The 26,910-nt window shown below is 49.6% G+C and overlaps 2 protein-coding genes across 18 annotated transcripts; one reads left to right on the forward strand and one right to left on the reverse strand.

Annotated features, from left to right (window-relative positions):
- Positions 1 to 254: 254 nt before the first annotated feature.
- On the reverse strand, positions 255 to 26,472 carry TMEM176B (transmembrane protein 176B). 17 transcript variants are annotated; one of them, XM_061198174.1, is made up of 9 exons: positions 7,935 to 7,986; positions 7,176 to 7,287; positions 6,244 to 6,419; positions 4,887 to 5,083; positions 2,992 to 3,102; positions 2,565 to 2,621; positions 2,095 to 2,325; positions 1,042 to 1,161; positions 255 to 642 (listed from the first exon to the last, which is right to left on the reverse strand). In XM_061198174.1, exons 4-9 carry the CDS (start codon positions 5,076 to 5,078, stop codon positions 553 to 555), a joined length of 801 nt encoding a protein of 266 aa, XP_061054157.1. In that variant the 5' UTR covers positions 5,079 to 5,083; positions 6,244 to 6,419; positions 7,176 to 7,287; positions 7,935 to 7,986; the 3' UTR covers positions 255 to 552. The 17 variants fall into 17 exon arrangements, with proteins under 17 accessions (XP_061054157.1, XP_061054154.1, XP_061054164.1 ...); XM_061198171.1 differs by having other exon boundaries at positions 4,887 to 5,086; XM_061198181.1 differs by lacking the exon at positions 6,244 to 6,419 and having other exon boundaries at positions 4,887 to 5,118; positions 7,176 to 7,241; positions 7,935 to 8,034.
- On the forward strand, positions 8,485 to 13,267 carry TMEM176A (transmembrane protein 176A). Its single transcript, XM_061198906.1, has 7 exons — positions 8,485 to 8,556; positions 9,319 to 9,526; positions 10,043 to 10,153; positions 11,282 to 11,338; positions 11,502 to 11,717; positions 12,265 to 12,375; positions 12,959 to 13,267. Exons 2-7 carry the CDS (start codon positions 9,341 to 9,343, stop codon positions 12,998 to 13,000), a joined length of 723 nt encoding a protein of 240 aa, XP_061054889.1. The 5' UTR covers positions 8,485 to 8,556; positions 9,319 to 9,340; the 3' UTR covers positions 13,001 to 13,267.
- Positions 26,473 to 26,910: the final 438 nt, after the last annotated feature.

Consider the following 26,910-nt stretch of genomic DNA (forward strand, 5'->3'; position numbering starts at 1 on the left):
AGGAAAGAGACAGAGGGGGAGGAAGATGAAGGGAAGGAAGAAAAGGAGGGAGGGAGGAAATGATCTTGTTCCATGTCTCACATGGTTCTGTAAAGCCCACTGATCAGTTATAGATGCTTAAAGAAAACCTTAGCAGGTAAAAAGATTCTAAGTATGTAAGAGTTATTTTCACTTCACACTGAACATGAAAAGGAGTTTTTACACTTGGGATATAGAGCAGAACGTAAATTAAGTCTTATTGGGACCTTGTTTCCATATGATACATAACTCTCATTTAATTCCATGTGTATCAATGCACCGTGTGTATCAACAAAGGGAGACTACATCCTTTCTGCACAAAATCATTTTTTGTGGTTGTTTCTGTTTAATAAGCATTGGGGAAAATGTGACAATACCTGTTCACTGAATTGAGGACCCTGGAGTGGGAACAGTGGGTGAGGGTGTTGGGGTGATGGGGAGCAGCCAAAGGAAGCAAGTGTGAGGGACAGGGCAGTGAGGGGCCCTGGGCTACTCTGGAGGGACATGCAGGGTCCAGGTAGGGTCTTTGGCTGCTCACAGGACAACAGCTGTGCTCTTCTCCTTGTGGGAGGAGGGAGGCACTGAATTCTTCCCCCACAGCTTCTCCTCTGACCCTTCTTCATCCTGAAAAAAAAAAAACAGGAGGAAAATCAATTCTTGGGAGGAAAAGGTTGGAGTAGAGTTAGCTCCATAGAACTGGAAATCAGACAAATGAAAGAAGGAGGGAAGAAAAAGGTGACAGAGGAAGGGGAGCTAGACAAGACCTAGGACGTGGGAAAGAGGGGAACGTGGGAAAATGAGAGCAAAGAAGGGCAGCGGAGGCAGAAGGCAGAAGTCAACCCAGGACATAGTGATGGGGTCATGTTCCCCAGACAGTGAAGGGCAGAGCCAAGCACGGGAAAACGGCTGAGTGAGGGGGAGGGTGACCCCTGCTAAGCAGTGTTCCTGCCCCGATGTCCTTCCCAGCCCTAGAGCTTCACCAACCAGATCCGCTCTTTCCCTAGTGCCTCCCTAACAGCTCACCAGGGCCCGGGAGCTCTGGCCACAGAAGCGTCGAAGACCCACGCCCAGGGAAGCCAAGGATGCAATGACCTGCAGGACACAGACGGCCAGGAGCAGACCACGGATTCCCAGGAACAAATCCTGAAGATGAAGGAAGAACAAAGTTACAGTCGGGAGCCTGCTTTTGCTGTTACTATCATCTTGCTACCCCAGGAGGGATCAGAGCCCGTCCAACTAACTACTCCCCACCAAAGCAGATTGCATCTTCCAACTATGGGGGCAGCCACAGACTCCATCCCATTTGCGTGCCTGCAATGTGACCTTACCTCCCCCTGTGAAGAGGTGGGATCCACTGCTCCACCCCCTAGAATCTGGAAGGGCCTGGGAATGCTTTGATCAACAAAATACAGTGGAAGTGACACTAGGTCAATCATGGGGTAGCCCTTATTTGGCCTGGCAGCTTCCATGTCCTACCTCTTGAAATGCTCACAGTGGGATGCTCCCTGTTGGAACCTGGTTGCTGGGCTACGAGAAGCCCAAGCCACGTGGAGAAGCCATTGTAGGCTCCCTGGCTGATAGCCCCAGCTGAGCTCCCTGCTGTGTGAGGGCGCCATCTCAGCGGTCCAGCCCAGTCAAGCTCTTGGATGACTTCACCCTCAAGTGACACCTGACTGCAACTGCATGAGAAAACGCAAGTGAGGACTGCCCATGTGAGCCTAGTCAACCCGCAGAATGTGAGAAGTAATAATACATTGCAGTGTTAAGCCAGTATATTTTGGGGTGGTATGTTATGCAGCAATAGATAACTGATAACAGCCACACACCAGAAAAGACGGAAGGGTGGTTCATGAAATCCTCCCTTCAATGTCTCCTCTTTGCCCTCATCCCCTTTGATTCAGGGAATTTTCATGCCATGAGGATCTGAACAATGGCTTCAGATTAAGTTAAAACCTCCTGAACCAAAGACCTCGGGTGAGGTCGAAGCTCAGAGAGCCTACATCTCTGCCCTCAGGTGCCCCAATTCCCCAATGCACAGCTGTGATGCGTCCTGGAAGACTGACTCTCCTTTCTCACCATCAGCATTTGCATGTAGTTTCTGCAGCGCTCCTCCTTCCACGATGAATAGGAATTGCTTCGTTCAGTCTGTTTGTACCCAAAGGTGGGGGTGGCAGGGACTAAGGAATCACACACGGAGCTGATGTCATAGAAGACATCAGGTTGCCAGGTTAAACTATTCACACAGAAGACAACAGCGGCCACGGCCGTGCCAATGCCAGCCAGGGTGAGCAGACTTGATATGCAGCCCTAGAAGAGAGAGGTTCAGGCTGCAGACTCCCTCTATGGATGGCAGAGCTGTGGGGTCCCGGCCTCAAACCGGTCTCCTCTTCCCCAGCTTCCTGGCCGAAGAAACCCTCCCTACCCCTCCAGGAAAGATCTTAGGATATTTGAAACCAAAGGGGAGAAGACAGAAACATAGGGCAGGAAAACAGAGACATAGGAGGGGGAAGAGGACAAGGTGGGGCACAGAGGATGCCCAGACTCACTGAAAGTTTTCCCCAGTGCTTCTCATGGACAACGGCCCCAACTCCTGCTGCAATGGCCTAGGAAGAGAAGACACCAGAAAAGTCCTCCAGTTGGCTGTCCTGAAATGATCTCCCATCACACTTCTCCCAACAGGCCCCAGAACAGCCAATGTGAGGCAGGATCCAAGGAACAGGCAAAGAAACCTAGCAGATGGACAGGACTCCACTTACAACTGCCCCGCTATTCCCAGCCTTGCCTTAAAGAGAAAAACAGAGGGTGGAAGGGTTTTGCCCACCCCCTAAGGCAGCCTCCTTATAACAGAGAGCATTTGGACTCTGGGTCTGTGGTCTCTTCCCCAAATCCCTGACCCAGATCCAAAGGAACTTTCTTTCTCCTTGTCCATAAACACTTGCCTCCCTCAGAGCTCACAATCCCTTTCTTACTCACCACAAACCCTGCCCAAAAGGCACAGCCTGAGGCACGCAGCTGAATCCAGGGCCCCAAGTAGAGAAGCCCTCCAAGAGCACAGCTCGTAGCCCCCAGCAATATCTGGGTCACCTGCAAGAGATGGGGAAAGCCACACCCCTTCCCATGAGTCACCTGCTCCAGGAGCAGCCACCCAGCTCCCACCTAGGTGGTTTTCCTCTCCTCTTCCTCTGCCCCGACTTCTCCGCAGCTCTGATTCTGGAAATTCTGTTCCCTTAACATCCATGAAGCAGCCCGTCCTGGTTCTCCCTCATCCCTTTGACTTGCCAGCCTTTTATCCTTCATTCTTTTCTAAATCCCATTTTTCCTAAATACCACAATTTGTCATCCCACCTGATGATTCCTCCTTTTTTTCTCCTCATTTTCCCTTGGGAAGCCCATCATCCTGTCCGGGATGGGCCATGATGACCTCCTTCAAGAAAGGAGAGTGGTTAGCTGACAGCCTACAGTGGTCAGCGCCTTCAAGGTCCCCTCATCTTTCAAACTGAGGGCACAGTCTTTGGGGATGGCTACCCAGCCAATGATTAAGCAAGGCAGTGGTTCAAGGGCCATTTTCAGCTAACACGGAACTCCTGTGATGGGCAGTCTTTGCTCCCGAGCTCCCCACTGGGCTGGCCCAGACCTTGTCAGCCCTGCCTCATGATCTGATGTCTCCCCCTGCCCAGTCCTGCTCCTGCCCTTTTCATTGCATGGATGTTACACCCCAATAAACCTTTCGCACACCCAACTCCCACTTGGCGTCTGCTTCCTGGAGGATCCAACTATCACAGCCTCTTGGACGTCACCACCTACATGTCCTGCCAGCTTCTCAGATTCATTGCGTCCAAATTCCAGACCCCACCCACACCCTCAGTGTCTGCCTCGCTGACTTCCAGGGCTCCAATCTTCCAGTCTCCTTCACTCCAAACCTCAGCATCTTCCCGGACTCCTCTCCTCCCTTGTACTCCACGTCCACTCACACCCAAGTCATGGCGACCCCATCCACAAAGGATCTGGACTCCTCTCTTTCCTCCTCATTTCTGCTGCGACATCGCAGGTGCAGACCCTCCATGCTTCTTACCTGGACACCTCCTGGCTGTGAGGCTGCCTGAAGCTCAGGCACCTGCTCAGAATCCCTCCACAGTCTTCCCACCATCGAAGCTGATTCAGATTCCTCACCTTGTCACTCAAGGCTCTCAGCAATATGGCCCTGGTCTGTATTTCCAGTCTAATCAGCCATGAGTCCCATTCTCTTTACCCTGACAGAACTTGTCCTATGCTTTCTGGCTTCTTTGTCCTCTTTCTTGCCATTCTTTTAACCTGAAATTCCTTTTCTTCCATCTTCCACCTCTATCTGTCTAAACACACCGCTGCTCCATTCAAGGTCTGGCTCAGATGCCTACCCCTGCAGGATGCCATCCTGCCTCCCAAGGATGTCACCTGAGCTACCTTTAATTCTAGGCATTTGTGTAGTTGCCTGATCCCTTCTGATGGATGCTGGGCACCTTCATGTTATTGCCTAGATATTCTCTCTGAAGTTTTTCCCCCAAAGTGCCTATCATATTGCCTTGCATTGCAGGCCCTCCGTCCACGTGGGTTCAATTAACCTGAATGAACCGCCTCCAGGGATCCTTCCGCCCACCCCCCAGCTCTGGCTTGGACTGCTCATGTTGCACCAAAGAAGGGATCCACTATTCCTTTCCATCTAAATCTCTGTGGTGAAACTTCCCAAACGTTCTTTTCCCAAACGAGATGGGATACGAACAGTGAGTTTTCATGGGAATTCAACCCACTTTCCTTTTCCGCATCGTACTGAAGAAGGAGCGTTACCCTCCTCTGTGTCACCTTGCTAACCCACCTCTCCAGCACGCTCTTACCCCTAGCGCCAGCTGTCCATAGCCTATCCTGGCCTTGGCAGGACGGTGGGACAGGTGCTCCATCAGGGAACTCCCAGCTTTTAGCAGTTGTGCCAAAGCGGATTCCTGGTGGATGTGGATGTCGATGTGAGTGGGCTGGGACAGCGTAGAGGCCACATCGACTCCATTCACAACCAGCATGTTTTGGGTCATCCTGCCTGCTGGGGAGATGCACAGAAGTGAGGTTTGAGATCTAAGTAAGGGAAAAAGGAATACACTGCATGAGTTCAGGGAGAGAAAACAGTCTTCGAGTCAAGTCAAGTCACGGCATGTGGGATCTTAGTTCCCCAACCAGGGATCAAACCCACGCCCTCTGCCTTGGAAGCACAGAGTCTTAACCACTGGACTGCCAGGGAAGTCTCTGTCGCAGTGACCTTAATCTGGGTTGCAAATCTGAATCACCTCTAGAGTTTTCACCATATATACTCTTGGACCTCTTCCCAAAATGGTCAGATACAATTTGTCTGGGCCTTGGGATTGACAAAGAAAGGAATCTGAATTATTTCAGCAACGGAGTGTATATATTTATACATAACACTTTCATATGGTTAAAAAAAATCAAAAGATAAAAAAGGATATACTGCTAAAACCCACTCTCCCATCTTTCTCTCCTAGCCAGCTAGCTGTCTTCCAGGTGGAAAAATATTATCATTTTCTAATATATCCTACAATGACTTTTTTGCATATAAAAACATGTAAAAATATTCTTTCTCTCCCTCTTTTCCCACAAATGGCAGGATAGCACACACAGTTTCTGCACAATGATTTGCTCACAGAACCATCTTTTAAAAATAATCCTACATCAGTCCATAAAATGCATCCTCACTCGTTTGTATGGCTGCATAGTATTCCATTGTATGAATGCATCATAATTTTTTTAAGCAGTCCCCTATTTATAGACCTTTATTTTTTTTCTTACAAGCAACGTGGAATCAGCATGTCAATGGGAATGTGTATTTGTAATTTTAAAAGGTATTTCCCTCCATGGAGCTACTTCCATGCAATTCTCATGCAAGGGCAATTCCAAGAGTGTCCACTGCCCCTCCCCAAGACCAGCAGAAGGTGTCAACAAACTTTCTAATCTTTTTCAAATGTCTCTTGGAAAAATGACATTCCGTTGTAGATTTTAATCCTTTTTGGTCAATAAAATGTCCCCTTTTAATTGTGTATCTCAGTGACTTTTAACAAATGTGTACATATGTTCAACCATAACTACAATCAAGATACAGAATATTTCTATGTTGCAAAAAGTTCCCTAATGTCCCTTCCCCAGGAACCCCTCCAACCCTTGGCCCCAGGCAACCACCAGTCTGCTTACTGTGACTATTCCAGTATCAATTCTCTTATGAGTGAGGTTGGTCATCTTTTCACAGGTTTAAGAGCCTTTTTCCTCTTCTTTTGTGAGCTTTCCTTTCATATCCTGTGACCTCCTTCTGTTACTCTGTTTTGTTTTGGTCTTTACAGGAGTTCTTCGTGTATTTGAAAAATTACCATCTGTGACATGAGTTACAGATAGTGCTTTACAATTTGTGATTTATTTTTGACTTCGTTTGTATTTTGATATAGTCAAAGTTTTCAGTCATTTTTTATGATTTCTGGGTTTTATATTGTACTTAAAAGGGACTTTCCCATTTCAAGATTATAAAATAATAATCCGTCCATGTTTTCTTCTAAGTGCTTTTATGTTTTCAGTTCTCACATTTAAATGTTGAGCCATCTGGAATTTACCTTGTAAGTTGGAAAAAATGGATCCAAGTTGGTTTTGGTTTGTTCTCTTCAGATGGTTAACTTCTGAAGAGTATATTCTGTTTACGGAATATATCATCTTTCTCCCACTGATTTAAAATACTCCCCTGAGCAAAAATGAAACTCCCGTAAGAATCCAAGCCTATTTTAGTCTTTATATTCTGCCCATTGGTGGATCTGATGAGTCATGCAGCATTACTGTAATTTTAATAATGAGTATAGAGTTTAATATTTAGTTGAGCTGTTTCATAACCCCCCCCCCATGTTACTTTTTTCTTTCATGGCCACTTTTGCTAGATTACTTCTCCTTAGGCACTTTAGAATCAACTTGCCTAGCTCCAAAGGAAATCCTCTCCAGGTAATTCTCATGGGCATCCTAATTCTCACTGTTTAAATCATAACATTATTAATAACAATTCTAAAAACACCAGCAAGAGCAATAAGTTTAAGGTCTTCCCATTTGTATCGTATGAACTTTACAGAGCAGTTTCACTCTTCACCTACCTGGCCTCCGTGCAGTATAAAGGACAGGTGTTTGACGATTCTGCAGATGGGCAAGGAGGTTCAGACCTGTTCACAGACACACAAGGAAGCCCAGCCGGGATTCTAGCCAGATCTTCCTTGGGACCCAGGGCTCAGCATCATATTGCAGTCCAGAATGTGCCTTGGGCTCCGGCTCCCTCTGAACCCTCTGGATACCACTGCTTCCCCCTCCCGCCTCACCCCCAGCTCCAATCCCCAGATCAGCCTAGATTCCTGCTCTTCCTCTGAGCCAGGCCAGCCCCATGAAGATCCCCTTTCACGCCACCCTAACTCCAGGGTGTGGGGCTCTTCCCTGCTGCCCTGGACGCTCTTCTCTGCCCAGCTCCTCCCTGTGCCCCTGAAGCTGGGGAGAGAGGGCCAGGATCCCAGCTACACCCTGGGCCCTCCACCTTCTGCCTTTGCTATTGAAGGACCTCTCACCAGGAAACCAGCCATCCCACCCTCAGAATAAAGATATGAGGCACTGGGGAGGGAGAGTCCAGCTGACGTGGCCAGGCACGGGCCCCCCGACCTGCCTAGCCATTTTTCTAGTGTCACGTTCCCTATCTAGTGTATCCCTCCCTCCCAAGCAGGTCCTACAGGGACCAGGAATGGGGGGAGAATGGCATTCTGTGAGACAGGATGAGGGCTTTGGGGACTGGTCTTGGAGACTCCTCGAGAGAAAGAGAGAGGGGGTCCTGCACTGAGAGTCTCCTGGGACAGGTCACCTGGGCTGCTCACCTGAGGACCCTGCTCACCTGCCGTCCTCTGGGAACCAGCGGCCGAGCAGAGCAGAGCTGCCCAGAGCTGAGGCACCCGGCAGTGGGTGGGAGAGGCCAGAAGGAAGTGGTGGACTGATGAGGGCCTGACCTTCAGCACCTTGACTTCCCAGAAAATAGCTGGCCCAAAAGGGCCCCTCTAGGGGGGTTTGGTCTCGAGTAGATAATCAGGCTGGCCGGAGAAGGCAGACCACACAAGCACACAAACACACACACACTGGCGTGTTCATCCCTACTCAGCACACACACTGGGGTGCACACGGCACAGGCAAGTCTTTGTTCAGAAAGCCCCTGCCCTGGTGGGGATGGGGGATTTTCCAGGGCTGGTCAGCTCTGCAGTCTCCCAGGCCACCCACCTGGCCCCTGTGCTCTCCAGGGCATTGGAGCCCAGTGATCCCCCCTGGCAGCTGGAAAACCCTGGAGGGGCCCTTCGCTCCAGCTGTGTGCTGGGAAGTGGCCTCATCCTTCCCTTTCTGGAGCCCCACCAACCCCCTCCCCTTTCTGCCTGGTTCTCAGCCCCCACTCAGCCGTCCCCAGCCCTCCTATCACCCTCGACCGTGACTGTCGGTCCCCGAGGAGAGCAGGTGAGGCAGGCCCTCAGCCCAGGCGGCCCTTTCCCAGAGACCCTTCTCACAGGGCCCCTCCCCAGAGGAGTCCCCACCCTGCCCCCTCACAGGCCCCCCAGAACTTGCTGGGAAGGGAGGGACCAACCACCATGTAGAGGATGTGCATCCAGGAAGGTGGCAGGAGTGGAGGCCAGGTACATCCCTGTCCCTGTTTGATGCCAAGTCATTCTGGCCTTTGGCCTCCATCTGCACCCACAACTTCATGCAGAGGGTTGGGGGGGCAGTTTGAACAGGCAGCACAGGGCTGAGTAGCCATTGATGGAGAGGGAAATATGTAGGGGCGGGGGGTGGGTCCCCGGGCTCAGCTGGGAAGCAGCTGCCTCAATAGTAGTTCAACAGGCAGCCAGGACTCAGTTCTGTCTGGCAGCCTGAGGGCTCTGGAGGGGAAGAGGCAGAAGGGAGAGCCAGAGTGAGGGCCGTGATCACACAAGCGGGCTGGGAGCAGAAAGGAGAGAGGTGAGGGCTCCAGGGCACCGCTTGGTCCAGATCCTGAGGCCGTGGGAGGAGGATGGGGAGACAGAGCAGATCTGGGGTGAAGGGGGCGGCTCCAGTGGGCTGAGTGGTGGCCACAGCCTCAGCAGACTCAGGGATCCCTCACATGACACCCCTCAAGGCAGGTCCCAGATGCTGCACTGTGACCGGGGACCTCGCCAGCTCCCGTGGAATCTGTGCAAACCTCCTGCCAACTCTTCCCCCTGACGCCCCCTTCCTCCCTCCCAGGCAGGTGTCCACAGGCTTGGGGATGGCAGATGGCGGGGAGGTGGCCGCTGGGGCTCCCCAGCCCACCTGCATCAAGGTGCACATCCACCAGGAGTCGGCTCTGGCCAAGCTGCTGCTGAGCGGGTGCTCCCTGCTGCAGCCCCGCGTGCCCTCGCCCCACGCCTCCTCCCGGGCCCTGGGCCGCCGCCGGCTGCTGGTGGCCTCCTGGGTGAGTAGGGCTGCCTGCCTCGCGGGGCGAGGATGGGCACCCAGCCTCCCTGGACTGGGAGGGGTAAGCCCCCTCCTCTTGCTGCACACTCTCCCAGCCAGCCTCTCTCTGGATGGGATGCTGAGCCAGTCTTATGTTCTTCCTAGAGATCAAGTTCTGGCTTTTCCTTCACTTACTGGCCTCTCAGTGAAAGCTGTAGGTAGGGTGGGCTGTGGGCTGAAGGGTGCAAAGGAGCCCCTGACCATTTAAAGTCCCAGCTGGTGGAACCCGGAGATCATCCTCTCCCGACCCAGCGTGGGCTAGCTCTCCCCTCCCCTCGCCTTCTCTCCCCTCCTGTCCTCTCCCTCCTCGTCCCCCCTCTCCTTCTCTCTTCTCTCTCTCTTTCCCTTTCATGGGGTTCTAACCTTTAATACATGGAGTGGCAGGTCCTCAAAACTCCCCTGAGACTTAGGCGCAGAGGGTTTCTCCTGGGCCCGGGAACCTGGGATCCGGGTTCTTAGGTTTTTCATCTTTCAGGCGGCGCAGATCGTGCTGGGGGTGTTGAGTGGGGTCCTGGGAGGATTCCTCTTCATCTTCTACTACACCACGCTGCTTGGATCGGGAGCTCCCATCTGGACAGGGGCGGTGGTGAGTGGGGCGGGAGGACCGTGGGCAGAGGGACCCCTATCAGAGGTGAGAGACCACCACCATCGACCCCATCAGAATGTAGACTGTTTGCAGCTGAAAAGACTCCCAGCTCTCTAGGCCGACGCCAGGCTTCTACAGACAGGAAACTAGCTGAGCTAAGGGCTGGGAGGGCCACGGTCACCGGTCAGCTCTCGCGGGTCCCTGCACCGGGCTTCTCCCACCACTTCTCCCACCTTCAGCAGCAGATCAGCGAAGGATCTAGGACAGGGCTCATCTCCAGGCACTTGCACTGAGATGGAGGGAGGCGGAACGTGCTGGAGGGTGTGTACGAGGGAGATGCACCTCCCGGTGGTTTCCCATTGCCCTCTGCAGGCCCAGCACACAGGGGAAGTCCAGGGGGTCTCACCGGACAACAGCAGTTATGTCAGCAGATGGACGTGTGCCACCTGCAGCAGGAGATGGGTGGGCGGATCATAGCAGGAAAGAGGCGCCCTCTGTCCTGCCCACCCTCACAGAACAAGAGCAAAACACACATACCGATTAAGAGAGGAGCCAAAAGTAATCATCCTCATCCACCCCATGGCCAGAAACACTGAGATTAGCTACAGAACTGCCAAACAGGATTCACATCCATCTTTCCCTTGGCATCAACCAGACTTCCTGTCCTGGAAGACCCGCTGGGTGGGAGGCTGAGCGCTGCTGGAACGAGCGCCTGCCCTCACCCCGAGGCAGCGGATGCTTATCCTGCACTGAGAGCTCCTCCAACACCCTGGACCTTCCACCCCACTGCCCTGGAGCTTTCGTAAAGCACCTGGTGTTGCTTAAAAAGAGAGGTTTTGGAGAAGGGAAGGGGGGTTTACACCCAGCTTGACCATGAGCACTTTCGATGTCCCTGAAATAGAGGGACCTGCAGCCTCGGGCATTTGATTCAGCCTTCAATACCCTCACCGTTGTCTTACAGACAACAGAGCTCAGCTCAAAACCTCGGTCCACGTTGGGTGCTGTGGGGAAAGGCCAGCAGGATGGTTGGCTTTGCCTGTGGGAGGTGAGGAGAGAACAAGAAGCAGGCTGCTGGGGATGGGGCTTGGCTGCCCTGAGCTACCCCCTGCTGCTTCAATCTCTCCCCAGGCTGTGCTGGCTGGAGCTGTCGCCTTCATTTATGAGAAACGAGGTGGCACCTACTGGGTGAGTTCGGGGAGGGGTTGACACCAGGCCCAGAAGCTGGAGGCCACCCCAAACCTGCCGCCCATCCCACGCCCCCTCCACTAGGCTTCCTGCTCTTTGTCCCGGGCTGGGCTCCAGAGGGACTGAGTCTCCAAGGTCTGTCTCTGCCCCCTGTCCTCACCAGGCCCTGCTGAGGACCCTGCTCGCCCTGGCAGCTTTCTCCACAGCCACAGCCGCCATCATCATTGGGGCTAGAAGTTTCCATGAGTACCACCATGTTTTTTTCTTTCATGGTATCTGTGATGTCTCCCCTTCCTGGGAGCCCACCAGGGCCCCCAGCTCTCCGAGTGCAGACGTGGGAAGGCTGCAGCTGTGCACCTCCTATGTGAACATGCTGAAGGTAGCCGGGCCGGGGAAGGCACGGCAGCAGGCGGTGGGCAGGGAGGGTCAGACAGTGGAGAGTGAGGCTGTCCACCAAAAAGGGCGTGACCTGTTCTGCCCCGACCACGTCTCCCACCACCACAGCGTGGCAGGGAACAAAACAGAAGCGGTTCCTATGGTTGTGGGAGTTACAGATCTGTGGGAAATACAAACACTGAACTCATAATAAATGAGCTAATACTGCAAATATGTGAAGAGCTGCGAAGGTGTTAAATGCACGTTCAAGTCTTGGGCTTGTCAGGGGACCAGACCACAGCCCAAGCCCATCGCTGCTCAGATGAGGACGCTGAGACCCGGTTACAGGGGTTACTGGCCGCTCTCTGCATGCTACACCCACTGACCCCCACCCCGGGCTCCTTCTTCAGCCTCCCCCCACCCCGGAAGCTACCGACTTGGGGATGGGGTGAATGGGGTGGAGAGTGACCCTGTGCCATGATCAGCGTGAAGACAGACCACAAACGGCAACAGTCACTCTGGTGCCTACCGCTTTGCTCCTCTGTCCCCAGGCCCTGCTCCTAAGCATCAATGCCATGCTGTTGGGGGTCTGGGCTCTACTGCTTCTGGCATCTCTGGTCCCCCTGTGTCTGTGCTGCTGGAGAAAATACCGATCTAAGGAGGTGAGTCCCTAAAGCTTGTGTCTGTGTGTTTGGGGCAGCAGTGCTCTCCAGGGGAGACAGGAATGGAGAGCGGATGGTTTGGGGAGGAGAAAAGTGTCATTACAGTGAGCGTCAGGGGGCATCATTCCTGTCTTTCCACCCCAGTAGTGGCCCAGGCCAGAGACCCCTTGTCCCTGACCAAGTAACAGCCAGTCCAAAGACCCTAGGGAGGGACTTCCCTGGTGGTCCAGCGGTTAAGACTTCGCCTTCCAATGCAGGGGGTGCTGCTGGTTCAATCCCTGGTCGGGGAGCTAAGATCCCACATGCCTCGCGGCCAAAACACCAAAACATAAAACAGAAGCAATATTGTAACAAATTCAATAAAGACTTTTAAAAAATTGGTCCACATCAAAAGAAAAATCTGAAAAAGAGACCCTAGGAAGCTAGGGAAGTCCAGGTACATGGTGGGACCTTGGGGCTCTTTGCATCAGGTACCATGAGGCTGATGTTGGATCTGATTGGCTCCAGAACTAAGCTGCCCTGGTACAGAGCATTTACACTTTCTCTCCCCCATGGACTGTCCCACCCCCTCCTTTTCCCTTAGAAAAGAGACCCTCCCTTGGAAGAAACTGCTGGGAGTGAGTGAAATTAACCCTGCTTCTCCAGAGGACTCACGTCTGGAACTCCGCCGGGACCGGGTGTCCCAGCATCTGCCTTGTGGAAGAAGAACCAGGCCGGGAAGAGAGGCTCTCCTCTGGCCCCAGTTATCCTTCCCCCATGGCCACAGCCACTGCCCTGCACCACCAACCATCAGAGCTGCTCTGGTCCATTTCCTGCTCACCTTCACCATCCTGCCTGCTTCATGTCCCCTCTTGAGCAATGATGATAATAAACTCTCCTGCTGTTGCTCCCAGCTTCTTGCTTAGGGTATTTCTCTTGGCTGGAGGGAGGCAGAGGAGAATGAGCCAACAGCAAACTTACAAAGCTCGTTCCACTCCCAACAGCCAGTCTGGGTCTAGAGTTGCCGGCCTTGAAAACAGACTCTCTTTGAGGCTGATCCTGGGACTGTAGGCCCAAATGCCTGGCAATGAAGGATGAAAGGAAGAGAGACTCTGATCCCCGCTCCCTGGTATGAATTTTGCCATGCCAAGATTGCTAACCAAGGTGGAGGGGAGCATATCATCAGCTAAACCCAAAAAATGAGGAAGGGGAGCAATTACTGTGTTTCAGCCAGAGACAGAGAAACCCGATGGCGATGGTGCTTGATTTGAGCTCTCACCTTCCCAGAGAAACACAGCCAGCCTGAGATGATTCTGCAGTGAGGCATCCTGAGGAATAAATACCCAAACTACCCATTTCTACCTCTTGCTAGTTTTCCCTATTCGCCAAACCTAACAGGAAGTCATGGGACATTGGGCAATGATATGATCCATATAAGACACGCCTTTGGGGCACAGAGCAGGCTAGAGAAATATGGAAAGAATATCTGGAGAGGCAAACAAATGGTATCCGAAACAATTACTTTTGTTTGTGTGTGAAAAAATATGGTTGAAAACTTCCCAAATTTGCTGAAAGACACAAACCGACAGACTCAAGAAGCTCAGTGAACCCTTAACAGAACCAACTCAAAGAAGTACAAGCCTAGATATATCATAATCAAACTGCTAAAAGCTAAAGACAAAGTCTTGAAAATAGCCAAACAAAAATGACCCATTACCTATAGAGAAGGGTAATCCAATGACTGTGGTTTCTCATCAGAAACTGTGATGGCCAGAGAAAGTGGCACCATGTTTTTTTAAATCATTAAATATAAGTACAATATTGTACAGCAACATTTTAGTGTGACTAAAAACAGAGCTGGCACAAGGGAGTTTGGGGGGTGATGGTCTGTTCTTTATCCCGATAATGGTACTGGTTACAGGAATCTATACATGTATTAAAACTCACAGACCTGTACACAGAAAAATGAAGGTCAGTTTTACTATCATAATAACTCATAATGATATGGAGATAAATTTGGGATTATTTGTCCATCCCTATCTCAACACCTCCAAGTCATTTCCAGATGTGTACATTCATTTTCCCCCTCAAAATAAGAGCCTCTTTGATGCAAGCCTGTGACTGTAGCTGTATTTTATATATATATATATATATATTTTTTTTTTTTTTTTTTTTTTTTTTTGGCTGCGTTGGGTCTTTGTTGCTGTGCACGGGCTTTCTCTAGTTGCAGCGAGCGGGGGCTACTCTTTGTTGTGGTGCGCGGGCTTCTCATTGCGTCGGCTTCTCTTGTTGCAGAGCACAGGCTCTAGGAGCACGGGCTTCCGTAGTTGTGGCACGGGCTCAGTAGTTGTGGCACACGGGCTTAGTTGCTTCACAGCATGTGGGGTCTTCCCAGACCAGGGCTCGAACCCATGTTCCCTGCATTGGCAGGCAGATTCTTAACCACTGCACCACCAGGGAAGCCCTGTATTTTCAAATAAACAAATTGCTTTTGAAAAAAAAATTTTAAACAAAAGGCAGGGCTGGCAAGATACCTGATTTCCTACAGAAGAGAAAACCGAAGATCCAGGACTCTCTGAAGCTGTTCGGAGGGAGGAAGGGTAACCAACGGGGACGGAAGCTGAGGAAGAGCTCTGGGGGGGGGGGGGACTTGGGAAGGGGTCAGTCCCAGAGACTCAGACCTGCCAGATGCAATAAACAAAGGAGGTTGCCACATTCTGACAGTAAAAGACCACTTCTGAGCAGAAGGGGAAACTGAGTTGACATTCATTTATCTGAATAAAGAATGGAAAGAATTTACATCTAGTCCAGCCGTAAAAAGGACTGAATTTGGAAACACTGTAGAAGAGAAATTCATACCATCTTTAGCTTGAGAAAGAAAGTAATCCACCACGGTCTTTAGCTCAGATTTACCCTGCAAATATTTCTTATGACAATATGTTTTTTAAACTTAGTGATTAACAGGTTCCAAAACAGAATTAAAACAAGATTGAATTTAAATTCAAATGCCTGCCTCCCTATCTGAATTTCCCCACCCCGACAAGCCAGCTTGATGTAATTAACTCCGCCACCTAGTGGCTACAAAAAGTGTTCTTCAGGAGAAACTAGAAAAGAAAAAATTAATTTTTTTACACAATTCTTTGAAAATTGTCAATGCATTACTGAACAAATACCTACTAATGCCTCCCATGTGGCAGGCACTGTGGGTGCTGGGAAGGGAACTGTGAAGAGTGGGACAATCCTCTGCCTTGCCTAACCCAGGTGACCTTGAGGAGTAAGGGCCAAGAAGTCACGACATCTTCCCCGTCCCCCAACAGGCGTACCCCCTGCCACCTGCTCTGCTTGAGGCAGTTGGTTAGAATCGTGCCATTACATCCCTCCAAATCCAGAATTAGAGGGCAGATGGGAGGTTTCCTACTGCTCCAGCGCCTCCAGTTTTCTCCCCGTCCCACCTCAACTGCTCCAGGGACCCGCGATTCAGGAACCAGGTATCCCAGTTCTGAGCTGGGGTCAGCCCCTGTCACAGCCCACCCTGCCTGAGCATCCATACAGGTGTTAGCTCGGTCCTGCCCCAACCCTGGTCCACCGGGACACGGGCCTGCCCGTCCGCTGGGAAGACCTTCCACACTCACAAGAATGGTGGGGACACGGTCCACGGAAAATCTCTTCTTGGACTCTTGGGCTCCATGGTAAGAAGGACCCCGGCAGTGGCCTCTCCCTCCCCTACCCAGCCAAGCCTGGGGTCCCAGAGGAATCTGCCTGCCCCACAGCGGAAGCAGTGTGACCCAGGACCCAAAGAAGATGCCCTGAGAGCACAGCTCCAAGCCTCCAGCACAGTCTGGTCACCTTCAGCACAAAAGACAAGAAGGATTTCTTAAACAGGACACCAAAAGCACCAGCCATAAAAGAAAAGACTGATACGTTTAACTGCGTTAAAATTAGAGACTTCTGACCCTCAAAAAAATAAAGAAAATGAAAAGAGAAGCCATATAACATGATAAAATACTTAGCAGCACATGTAATTAACATAGGACAAGCATCCAGCGTGTATCAAGTTGAACCATATGAAACTGCCATTTTTTGTAGGTCAGAATGGTCAAATACCAGCAACTTCATGTGATTCAAAGTAACATAAAGAATTCCGACAAATCATTAAGGCAGACAATCCAACAGAAAAACTGACTGAAGGTTTGCACAGACACTCCACATAAGAGGAAATCCGAATGGCCAGTCAGTATAGGAAATGTGCTCAACCTCATCAATATTTGGATAAAGGTAAATTAAAGCCACAATAACATACCATGAGCTAATCCGTCATATTTGGCAAAAATTTTAAAGTCTGACAATATTAAATGTTGGCGAGGATGTGGCGCAATGGGAACGCTCATACACTGCTGGCAGGAAGATAAACCCGGACAGGCCTCTCCTCCACCCAGTGCAGCCCAACTTGCATGTGCGGTCGCGTTGACCCCACCTCCTCAGAGAGGCTTGCCTCCATCTATTTCTACACCCTTTCTCAAACAGGTGACCTTTCCTCCACCAGGAAACCCCCACCACTTGTACATACACTGTTGCTGTATACACAAGTGATATATACATGTGTGTATGTAGCTCCCTTATCTCCCCAACTAGACTGTGAACACTGAAGTCAGGACTGGCTCAGGTCCGTTTGCACACCCCAGAGTTCTCACCTGAGGATTCCACTTCTGGGTATTTACCCGAAGAAAATGAAATCACTGATGCGAAAAGATATCTGCACTCCTATGTTCATTGAAGCACTATTTACAATAACCAAGATATGGAAACAACCTAAGTGTCCATCACAGATGAATGGATAAAGAAGATGTGAGATATAGAGAGAGAGAGAATGGAAAACTACTAAACCCTAAGAAAAAATGAAATCTTGCCATTTGTGACAACATAGATGGCCCTCGAGAACATTGTACTAAGTGAAATAAGTCAGATGGAGAAAGCCATACTTTATGATTTCACTTATATGTGGAATCTAAAAAACAACCAAACAGACAAAACTCATAGGTACAGAGAACAGATGGGTTGTTGCCAGAAGGGAAGGGGGTTGAGGGTGGATGAAATGGGTGAAGGGGATCAAGAGGTACAAACTTCCAGTTATTTAAAAAAAAAAAAAAAGTCATGCGATGTACAGAATGAGAACTATAGTCAATAATATTGTATTGCAAATTTGAAAGTCACTAAGAAAGTAAATCTTAAGAGTTTTCATCGCAAGAAAAAAATTTTTTTTTTACCCAGCTCAGTCTAAGTCCTAGGGCAATACCTGTTCCCTTTGCCTGTTCGGAATAGAATGAGACTTTTCCATCACTCCATTCCCTGGGAGTGAAAACTGCAGGACAGCAGGTGGCACAAAATTCCTTTGGGACTCCAAATTCTTTAGATTAGTCTTGCCCATGATTCTGGGCATGAAGTTTTCTGCCTGAAGGCACATGGGCTGAATTTGGATGCTCAGAATAGAAGATACAGAAACCAATTAGGTTCTGCCCTAGAGACTTGATTTACGAGCCTTCTTCCTAACAGAGCATGTGGCCAAACCTGAAGACAAAAATAAGAGAGAGATATTTAAAGTTTACCCTTGAGTTTGCAAAAGATATACTCACTCCTGACCACTATGAGTGACAGAAACTAGTCCCAGCTTTCCGATGGTTTCAGAAGAGAACCGTGGCTCACCATGGAAAGGCCTCCGTGGCATAAGCTGAGAACAGCCAGGAGAGAGTGGATATCAGGTGTCTCTCGTGGCCCCAGTGACTTTGCCATGCCAGGCCCAGGAGTGGGTCTGGACTTCCTTGGTTGCCAGTATGGCTTTTCTGGTTGAAAAAGATGAAACCAGAAGAAAGGAGGTGATGTTCTTACGGATGTGAACACTTTCCTTCCTCCGCGCTCAGAGTCACAGACCTAGACCTGCTCAGTGGACAAGAAACCAGGATTCCTAAGAGTGCTGATGTTCTTCTTGCCCCTCCAGGTGTTCTCTCCACCCTGCTCGCCTGGCAGGCTGGCCTCCATGGACCGCATTGGTAGGCTCCCTTGTGCCATAGCACGGGTTGGGTTCAGCCTATAGGTGGCCCTGGCAGGTGAAGGTGATCAAAGTATTTGGTCCCCTGGCTTCCTCTGTGCCAGACCCCAGTTTGGCATGGCAGCATCCTACCAAGGGCCACAGCTCTTGTCAGGTGGCTCTGTCCTACAAGTCTCAGCTTGTTCTAGGAACCATGCCAGAACCAGAGAAGCTCATCAAGAGATTACCTGAGACCAGATTAAAGGAGTGCAGGCCCTGCACACACCCTACCCCTATCAGCAACCCCATCCTTGAACCATTGTTATAAAACTCCTCACCAAATCCTCCTGGGCTGGGACACACAGTTTTGAGGGGCAGGAACCCTCTGTGTTCCCCTTTGCCTGGCAGAGCAATAAAGCTATTGTTTTCTACTTCACCCAAAACTCTGTCTCCAAGATTCGATTCAGCCCCGGTGCACAGAGGCCAAGTTCTCGGCATCAATAGCAGGAGGAGTGGAGAGCAGGCAATAGATGAAGGAGCTGCTTGGGCACAGAACTGGTTGGTGTGCTGGAGGGGCTGGGAGGCCAAGAAGTCCAGGTTTGGCAGGCCTGTCAGATGCCCAGCTGGAGCATTCGGGTGGAAGGAAGGGGCATCCCCATGATAAGGGAGCTATAGGTCTGAAGCTCCAAATAGTATGAACTAAAGATAGGCACTTCATAATCATTTTAAAGACATTGGTGGAATGGCATAAGCCATGAGTACAGATAAACTGCATGTAGAGAAGTAGACTAGTGAGCAATAATTATTTGCTGAGGGGCTTCCCTGGTGGCGCAGTGGTTGGGAATCCGCCTGCCAATGCGGGGGACACGGGTTCGAGCCCTGGTCCGGGAGGATCCCGCATGCTGCGGAGCGGCGAGGCCCGTGCGCCACAACTACTGAAGCCTGTGCGCCTAGACCCCGTGCACCACAGCGAAGAGTGGCCCCCGCTCGCCGCAGCTGGAGGAAGCCCGCGTGCAGCAGTGAAGACCCAGTGCAGCCCAGAATAAATAAATAAATAAATAAATATTTTTTAAAAAAAGAAAAAAAAAAACAATTATTTGCTGAACATTTCTTCAGCACTGGCTGCATGCCAGGCACTAAGCCAAGTATTTTATGGTGATTGAATGCCTTTACCTCATTTATTATAATCCTCACAGCAACCCTGTGAGGCACTGACTCGTGTTATCCTCATTTTACAAACAGGAAACTAAGGCTCAGAGAAGTTAAGTAACTTGCCGAAGGCCACACTGTTAGGAAATGTCATCACGGATAGTTGAATCCAGAGAGCCTGACCCCTGATCCTGGGCTTTTCGTTAATTATTTCACTGAATGCGCTCCTCAGTTGCTCAATCTATACTAGAGTTTTATATTTTTTTCTTCATGTTGTTTACCTCCAAGGACTGGTAGGTCTTAGAGATAACACTAGAATTAACTACCCTATGCCTGCAGACGCTGAGTTTTCCAATTTGTATGTGTTCCTGAAAGAGCCTGGGACTTTGCCCCCCATACCCACTAATGAGAAAGAAAACCGAGGGAAGTAATGCTTTGACTAATGCAGAATTACCTCCTAACTCCATTCCAAATGATTTGCATTTCAAATCAAGTAACCAGCCGTTCAGAAGATTCAGTCTGGGGATGTGACTTGCGCAGTGAGAGGTGAAAATGCAAAAACAGGTCTGTTTTCCCCGTTTAAAACATTTCATTGGCTCCTCATTGTCTCCGAGATAAAGTCCACATTCCCTGCACGTCCGGCCCTTGCCTGCCTCTCTGGCATTTTTACTGGCTGTTCCAACTGCACCCTCAGCAATACAGACAACATCGCTGTGCAGAGCAGCTGCCCACTCCTAAACACCACCAAGGGAGCCTCTGCCTTTCCCCCTAGCATCTTACTATGAAAATTTTCAAACACACAGAAAAGTTGGCGGGAAAATTTACATGTATCCATTACTCAGACTCTACGATTAATATTTTGCTATATTTGCTTTATCATCCATCCCTTTTTGCATTTTGTTTTTTATGCATTTTAAGGTAAGTTGCAGACATCTGCACCCGTCCCCTTCAATACTTCAGCACACATATCATTCACTAGAGTTCCATATTTGTTTTCGGTTCTTTTTTCCCCCCTTTGAGGTAGAATAGCCCAGACCTTGCTTCTTTGAGCAAGTGTCAGAGCCCCACGGCTGAGAAGCTTTTTCTACCCTGGGTGCTCACAAATCTCCAAAGTCTTGGAGCCTACGAAAAACACAGGCTCATCGGCTCCTACAATTCTAGAGAAGCCTTGGATTGTGTCCAAAGCAAAGGCAGCCTGCTAACGGGCCGGACGGCCCACGCAGGGCAGAGGTCGCTCTGCTCATGCATGAAGTCGGTGCCATCCCTGGGGGTGGCGGGGGGGACCAGCTCACTCCTGCTCCCGTGAGGAGCTTTGTCATGTGTGAAACCACCAGGCCATCCTTCTGGTGCCCCATGCAGCCCCCACTGGAGAGGGTCCCTTCCTCATCCAGACGGGACCCAGAGCTGTCAGAGGAAGCCTCCAGTGCATGGAATCTGGGTTTATCCTGGACAGATTCCGATAGCTTAAAATCAGAGATTAAGCACCTGTTTAGGTGCAAAAATCTTTACCAAAAAAAGCAAATTTTTCCAGCTTATGCCCTACCTTCTAGGTTAAGTTATAATGCCATTGAGGTGGTAAAAGATATCCTCTAGATATATTTGTTTGAAGATTTTCTTTAAGTAGGTGTGAGCAAAGGTATCTGCTTACTAGAAGTAGGTCTTTTTTTCCCACACACCCATCCTGGCATAGACACAAAAGTTCCTTTCCTGAAAGAGACATGGAAGGGTTGCCTACACAGATGAAGGGGGCTCAGCAGATGCCTCTTGTAAGGAAGGTGCTCCCCTGCCCCTTACAGGACTGAATACCACCTTGTCGCAGGGAACAGGGATGGCTGCAGGTTTGGGGGCCAGAGAGACCCAGGTGCAAATCCCGGTTCTGCCACTGACCAGCAGTGCAGCCTCAGGGATGATGCCTGTTTGCAGGGCCACCTCTAGGGTTCCTCGAGGCCATGCACAGCGTCCCTGGCACAGTGGCACCTGGGCCTGTGTGAGTGATGGGTGTGGTGGGGGGTATTCACTCCTCAGTGAAACCCAGAACCTCCCACGCTAATGTGGAAGGGACCCTCCTCACTGAAGGGACAAGCTGGCCGGTGGCCTCAGTTTACCCCCTGAGTGTCACCTCCTCTGGGTCCCCTGCCTGCACCTCCCTTTAACAAGCACGCCCAGCCTAACCCTCAAAATCTGTAAAACAAGGCTCTACCAAGTCCTAGCGGGGAACAAATCGAAGGGATGACAAGGATGAACCTGGCCCGGGGAGCTGGGTTGTGGCTCCCTCAGAGCCAGGGCTGGTGAAGTCCGTCTCACTCTGTACCCTCAGGGCCCAACTCCAACCCCACCCTGAGAGCTTGATACTCTCTCTGTTAATCTGAGCTGGAATATTACTCAGCCATGAAAAGGAGCAAACTAGTGCCATTTGCAGAGACGCGGATGGACCTAGATATTGTCGTACAGAGTGAAGTAAGTCAGAAAGAGAAAAACAAATACCGTATAATATTGCTTGTATGTGGAATCTAGAAAAATGGTAGAGATGAACTTACTTGCAAAGCAGAAAAAGAGTCATAGATGTAGAGACCAAACTTATGGTTACCAAGGGGAGAAGTGGGGGAGGGTTGAATTGGGAGATTGGGATTGACACATATACACTATTATGTATGAAATAGATAACTAACGAGAACGTACTGTATAACACAGTAGGTTCTCTACATTGAGCAGAGGGAACTCTACTCAGTGCTCTGGGGTGACCTAAATGGGAAGGAAATCTAAAAAAGAGTGGATATATGTATACGTATTACTGATTCAATTTGTTGTACAGCAAGAAACTAACACAACATTGCAGAGAGACTATACTCCAATTTAAAAAATTAATAATAAAAAAATAAAAAATAAAAAACCTGAGCTACATGCCTGGGCCTCATTCATCCCTCCACTGATGTGGATAATGTATGATAATAGATGTTTTCTTTTTCTTGCTGTTTATAAAATCCTACAGCTTTCAGCAGGAAGGCAGAGAAGGAGAGGAGAAGAAATGCCCGGGCCGCAACTTCAGTGGCCATGGAGCCTGTCAAGGGCTCCTGCAGGCTGCAGACTGGAATGTGGGTTTTCAAATAGCCCCGGGCTTCCTGTGGCCACTGCCTTTCTTCTAGAGCAAACGTCAGCCGGCTCAGAGCAGCCTCTTCAATCATGCTCCCTCAGTCCCCAACCTGCCTCCAGACCCAGGGGCTGTAACATTGAAAGCGGGCATTTGCTTTGAGGGAAATAAGCCTTTGGCCAGCACTCCAGCGAACAGGGAGTTGTATAAGAAGAATGGGCCAAAAGAACATGCTTAAGAGTAAGAAATAGCAGTCGGCAAGGGTTACGCCCAGAACCAGGCATCTGAGATTTTGGCCCCACTTGATGTTACATATTTGCTGCTGTCACCCATCTTCCTGGAACTTCTTTTCCTGATCCCTGACCTGGATCCCTCTGCCATTCAGCCTCACCCCTTTATCTTATCAACCCTGTTCATCTACCTTCAGTGGGCTAGCCTGATTGCCCTCCACCCCGTCCCCGTGACCTGCCCTTCCACGGCCTTCTAAAGGCAGGTCTAAATCTTGTCCTTATAAAGCCAGCAGCAGGTACATAAACTGCAGAGCCCAGTAGAAAATGAAAACGTGGGACCCCTTTTTCAAAAGTTAAGAGCTTCAAGACAGCAATAGTAGAGCATTAAACTGAGGGCAGGGCCCTTCTTAGTGTGGAGCCTGGGAGACCCCACAGGTTGCACGCCCTCGAAGCCCGAGCTGACTCACACCATCCTCAGCTGTCCTTGCCCCAAGGGGCCCACCCCAGATCCCGTCCATGTGGCCATATTAATAGTAACCTGGTTGAGGGACTATATCAAAGGAAAATGTTTCTGCTCAGCAAAAGAAATAATCAACAAGATGAAAAGGTAACTTACAGAAAGGGAGAAAATATCTGCAAATCATATATCTGAGAAGGGGTCAACATCCAAAATATATAAAGAACTCATACAGGCTTCCCTGGTGGTGCAGTGGTTAAGAATCCACCTGCCAACGCAGGGGACATGGGTTCGAGCCCTGGTCTGGGAAGATCCCACATGCCGTGGAGCAACTAAGCCCGTGAGCCACAACTACTGAAGCCTGTGCGCTTAGAGCCCATGCTCCCCAACAGGAGAAGCCACTGCAATGAGAAGCCCGTGCACCACAACGAAGAGTAGCCCCCGCTCGCCGCAACTAGAGAAAGCCCGCGTGCAGCAACGAAGACCCAACACAGCCAAAAATAAATAAGTAAAATAAGTAAACTTAAAAAAAAAGAACTCATACAACTCAATAACAACAACAACAACAAAACTAACACTCTGACTGAAAAATGGGCAGAGAAACTGAATAGGCATTTTTTCCAAAGAAGACATATAGATGACCAACAGGTGCATGAAAAGGTGCTCAGCATCACTAATCATCAGGGAAATGCAAATCAAAGCCAAAATGAGGTATCACCTCACACCTCTTAGAATGGCCGTCATCAAAAAGACAAGTGGTAAGAAGTGTTAGGGAGGGTGTGGAGAGAAGGGAACCCTCCTACACTGTAGGTGGGGATGTAAGTTGGTGCAGCCACTATGGAGAACAGTATGGAGTTTCCTCAAAAAATTAAAAATAGAATTACCATATGACCCAGCAATCCCACTTCTGAGTATATTTTCAAAGGAAATTAAAACAGGATGTGCACTCCCAGGTTCACTGCAGCATTATTCACAATAGCCAAGGTATGGAAACAACCTAGGGGTCCACTGACAGATGAATGGATACAGAAGATGTGGTGTATGTTTATACACTGGAATATTATTCAGCCATGAGAAAGAAGGAAATCCTGCCATTCGTGACAACATGGGTGGACCTTGAGGGCATTATGCTGAGTGAAATAAGTCTGACAGAGAAAGACAAATACTACGTGATCCCACTTTTACGTAGAATCTAAAAAAAAAGCCAAACTTGTAGAAATATAGAGTAGAATGGTGGCTATCAGGGGCTGGGGCATGAGGGAAATGAGGAGATGTTGGTCAAAGAATACAAACCTCCAGTTAGAAAATGAATAAGTTCTGGTCATCTAATGCACAGCATGGTGATTATTGATACTGTGTTGTATATGTGAAGGTTGGTAAGAGAGTAGATCTTAAATGTTCTCACTAGGAAAGAGAAATGGTAATTATGTGACATGATGGAGGCATTAGCTGACACTACAGCTGGTCAGTTGTCATATTGCAATATGTAAGTATCAAATCAACACATTCTATGCCTTAAACTTACCCACTGTTGTAGGTCAATTATATCTCAATAAAGCTAGAAGCGTAATCTAGTCGAAACTTCACCATGGAGCATGTCTTTTCCTTAGAATGCCACACAGCAATCCATCAAGACTTTTCTAACCTCTGGGTTCTAACATCTCTTCTGTGCCCCTTGTCCACATGATCTGTTCATTCATGCACTCTGAAAACAAAACTCTAGCCCCTGCCGTATGCCATGCCCTGTGTCGGTCTCTGTACATTTGAAGAAATTAAGACACAGTCCCTGACCTCAAGGAAGCAGATAAGAAGAGACAGACCTGTGAACAGAGAGTTACAAGCAGTGAAGGAAGGCCATGGGGGAACGGAAAAGGGGTTGAAAGAGGGGCCTTGGCATTGAGCCTTGAAGGAAGGAGCTCGGTGAGTGAACAAGGAGAGTGAGAGAGAGCTTTCAGACAAGGGAACGATGTGGACCAAGGCCAGGAGGCCCCGTGGGCCTGACCTGGTTGGGAATGGCTGGAGCACGGGGCCAGGTGATGACAAACTAGAGGGAAAGGGATATTCCAAGAACAAAAGGAAGATCAGGGCTGGGCTGGAAAGGGTGTTTAATGCCAACCCAATAGTATGAGTGTTATCCAATAGGCAACAGTACCCCACCAAAGTGAGGAAGGCCCATGGTCAGATTTATTCTTGCAAAAGCATGAAGGACAGATGGGCGAGACTCCAGTGGAGAGTCAGGGAGTTTGGATGCTATTGTATAATAGCATCCAATAGCAATAATAATAATTTCCAGGTACAAATCATGAGGGTTTAAATATAGACCAATGGTTCTCAACAGGAGGGCAATTTTGCCCCTCAGGAAAGACTTGTCAATGTCAGAAGATATTTTTAGTTGTCACAACGGGAGGGGGGTGGGTGTTACCGACATCTAGTGAGTAAAGGCCAGGGATGCTGCTAAACACCCTACAATGCACAGGGCAGCCACATAACAAAGAGTGACCAGGCTCGAAATATCAATAGTGCCAGGGCCCCTGACGAAAACGGTAGAGTTTTCTCCTTGTGAACCAGTCTTCCCTAATCAGGGATGCAACCCATGACGGTGGCTTCATTAGCCTAGAGAGCTAATCAGGTGACTTTGGTGGTCACAGCACCTGCGGAACTATTTCTTTCTCCTGGTTCTACGGAAACACTCACGCTCTCTAGATTATCACAAATTATCTCTGATGTGTTGTGACTTTTCCAGAAACAAAATATCAAGAGTTAGCAATAGGGGCTTCCCTGGTGGCGTAGTGGTTGAGAATCTGCCTGCCAATGCAGGGGACACGGGTTCGAGCCCTGGTCTGGGAGGATCCCACATGCCGCGGAGCAACTAGGCCCGTGAGCCACAACTACTGAGCCTGCGCTCCGCAACAAGAGAGGCCGCGATGGTGAGAGGCCCACGCATCGCGATGAAGAGTGGCCCACGCTTGCCGCAACTAGAGAAAGCCCTCGCACAGAAACAAAGACCCAACACAGCCAAAAATAAATAAATAAATAAATAAATAATAAAAATAAAAAAGGAATTCCTTTAAAAAAAAAAAAAAGAGTTAGCAATGGGGAAGCTGTGAGCTGTGACCTCTGGCCCACTAACCACAGACACTGGATCCATCCTTACCTGTCACGCTGCCCCTCCCCAAGACTGGATAATCTGTCCCCTACAACACGGTCATCCCCAAGGCCATCATTTCTGCCCTTTTAAGGGAGGCAGGCAGCCCAGAACTTCAAGGACACAATCTTTGCCCAAGTGTTATCTGTAACTCTCACCAATCATTAACACCAAGAGGGGAGGAACCATACCTCAGAAATCAAGGTCATGTACAGGAGGGACCAGCAGCCAGACAGAGACTGCGGTGAGCTGGGAAAACAGAGCAGGAAGCAAGGCAGCAGAGCCCAAATTCCAAAATTCCACACCTCACTGCCCTTGACCTACGTGAACAACCATAGCTTCACCGGGCATTTCTGCTGGGTCCATTCTTTTCTCTTTCCTTGGGGGTGGTTCTTAAAGACGTTTTTCTCCACGGTCTCCATGGCATTCCCTCAAGTCCCCCTCTTTGTCCCACTTTCCCACAGA

The sequence above is a fragment of the Eubalaena glacialis genome, chromosome 8, assembly GCF_028564815.1.
Source record: "Eubalaena glacialis isolate mEubGla1 chromosome 8, mEubGla1.1.hap2.+ XY, whole genome shotgun sequence".
NCBI lineage: Eukaryota > Metazoa > Chordata > Mammalia > Artiodactyla > Balaenidae > Eubalaena > Eubalaena glacialis.

Coding starts and splice junctions, on each gene's coding strand:
- TMEM176B (XM_061198178.1), bottom strand. CDS start 5,078: ATGACCCAAAACATGCTGGTTGTGAATGGAGTCGATGTGGCCTCTACG. Junction 3,103..4,886: donor ATGGACAGCTGGCGCTAGGG/GTAAGAGCGTGC, acceptor CATCTCTTGCAG/GTGACCCAGATATTGCTGGG. Junction 2,622..2,991: donor CCTTTTGGGCAGGGTTTGTG/GTGAGTAAGAAA, acceptor TTCTCTTCCTAG/GCCATTGCAGCAGGAGTTGG.
- TMEM176A (XM_061198906.1), top strand. CDS start 9,341: ATGGCAGATGGCGGGGAGGTGGCCGCTGGGGCTCCCCAGCCCACCTGC. Junction 11,339..11,501: donor AACGAGGTGGCACCTACTGG/GTGAGTTCGGGG, acceptor TGTCCTCACCAG/GCCCTGCTGAGGACCCTGCT. Junction 12,376..12,958: donor GAAAATACCGATCTAAGGAG/GTGAGTCCCTAA, acceptor CTTTTCCCTTAG/AAAAGAGACCCTCCCTTGGA.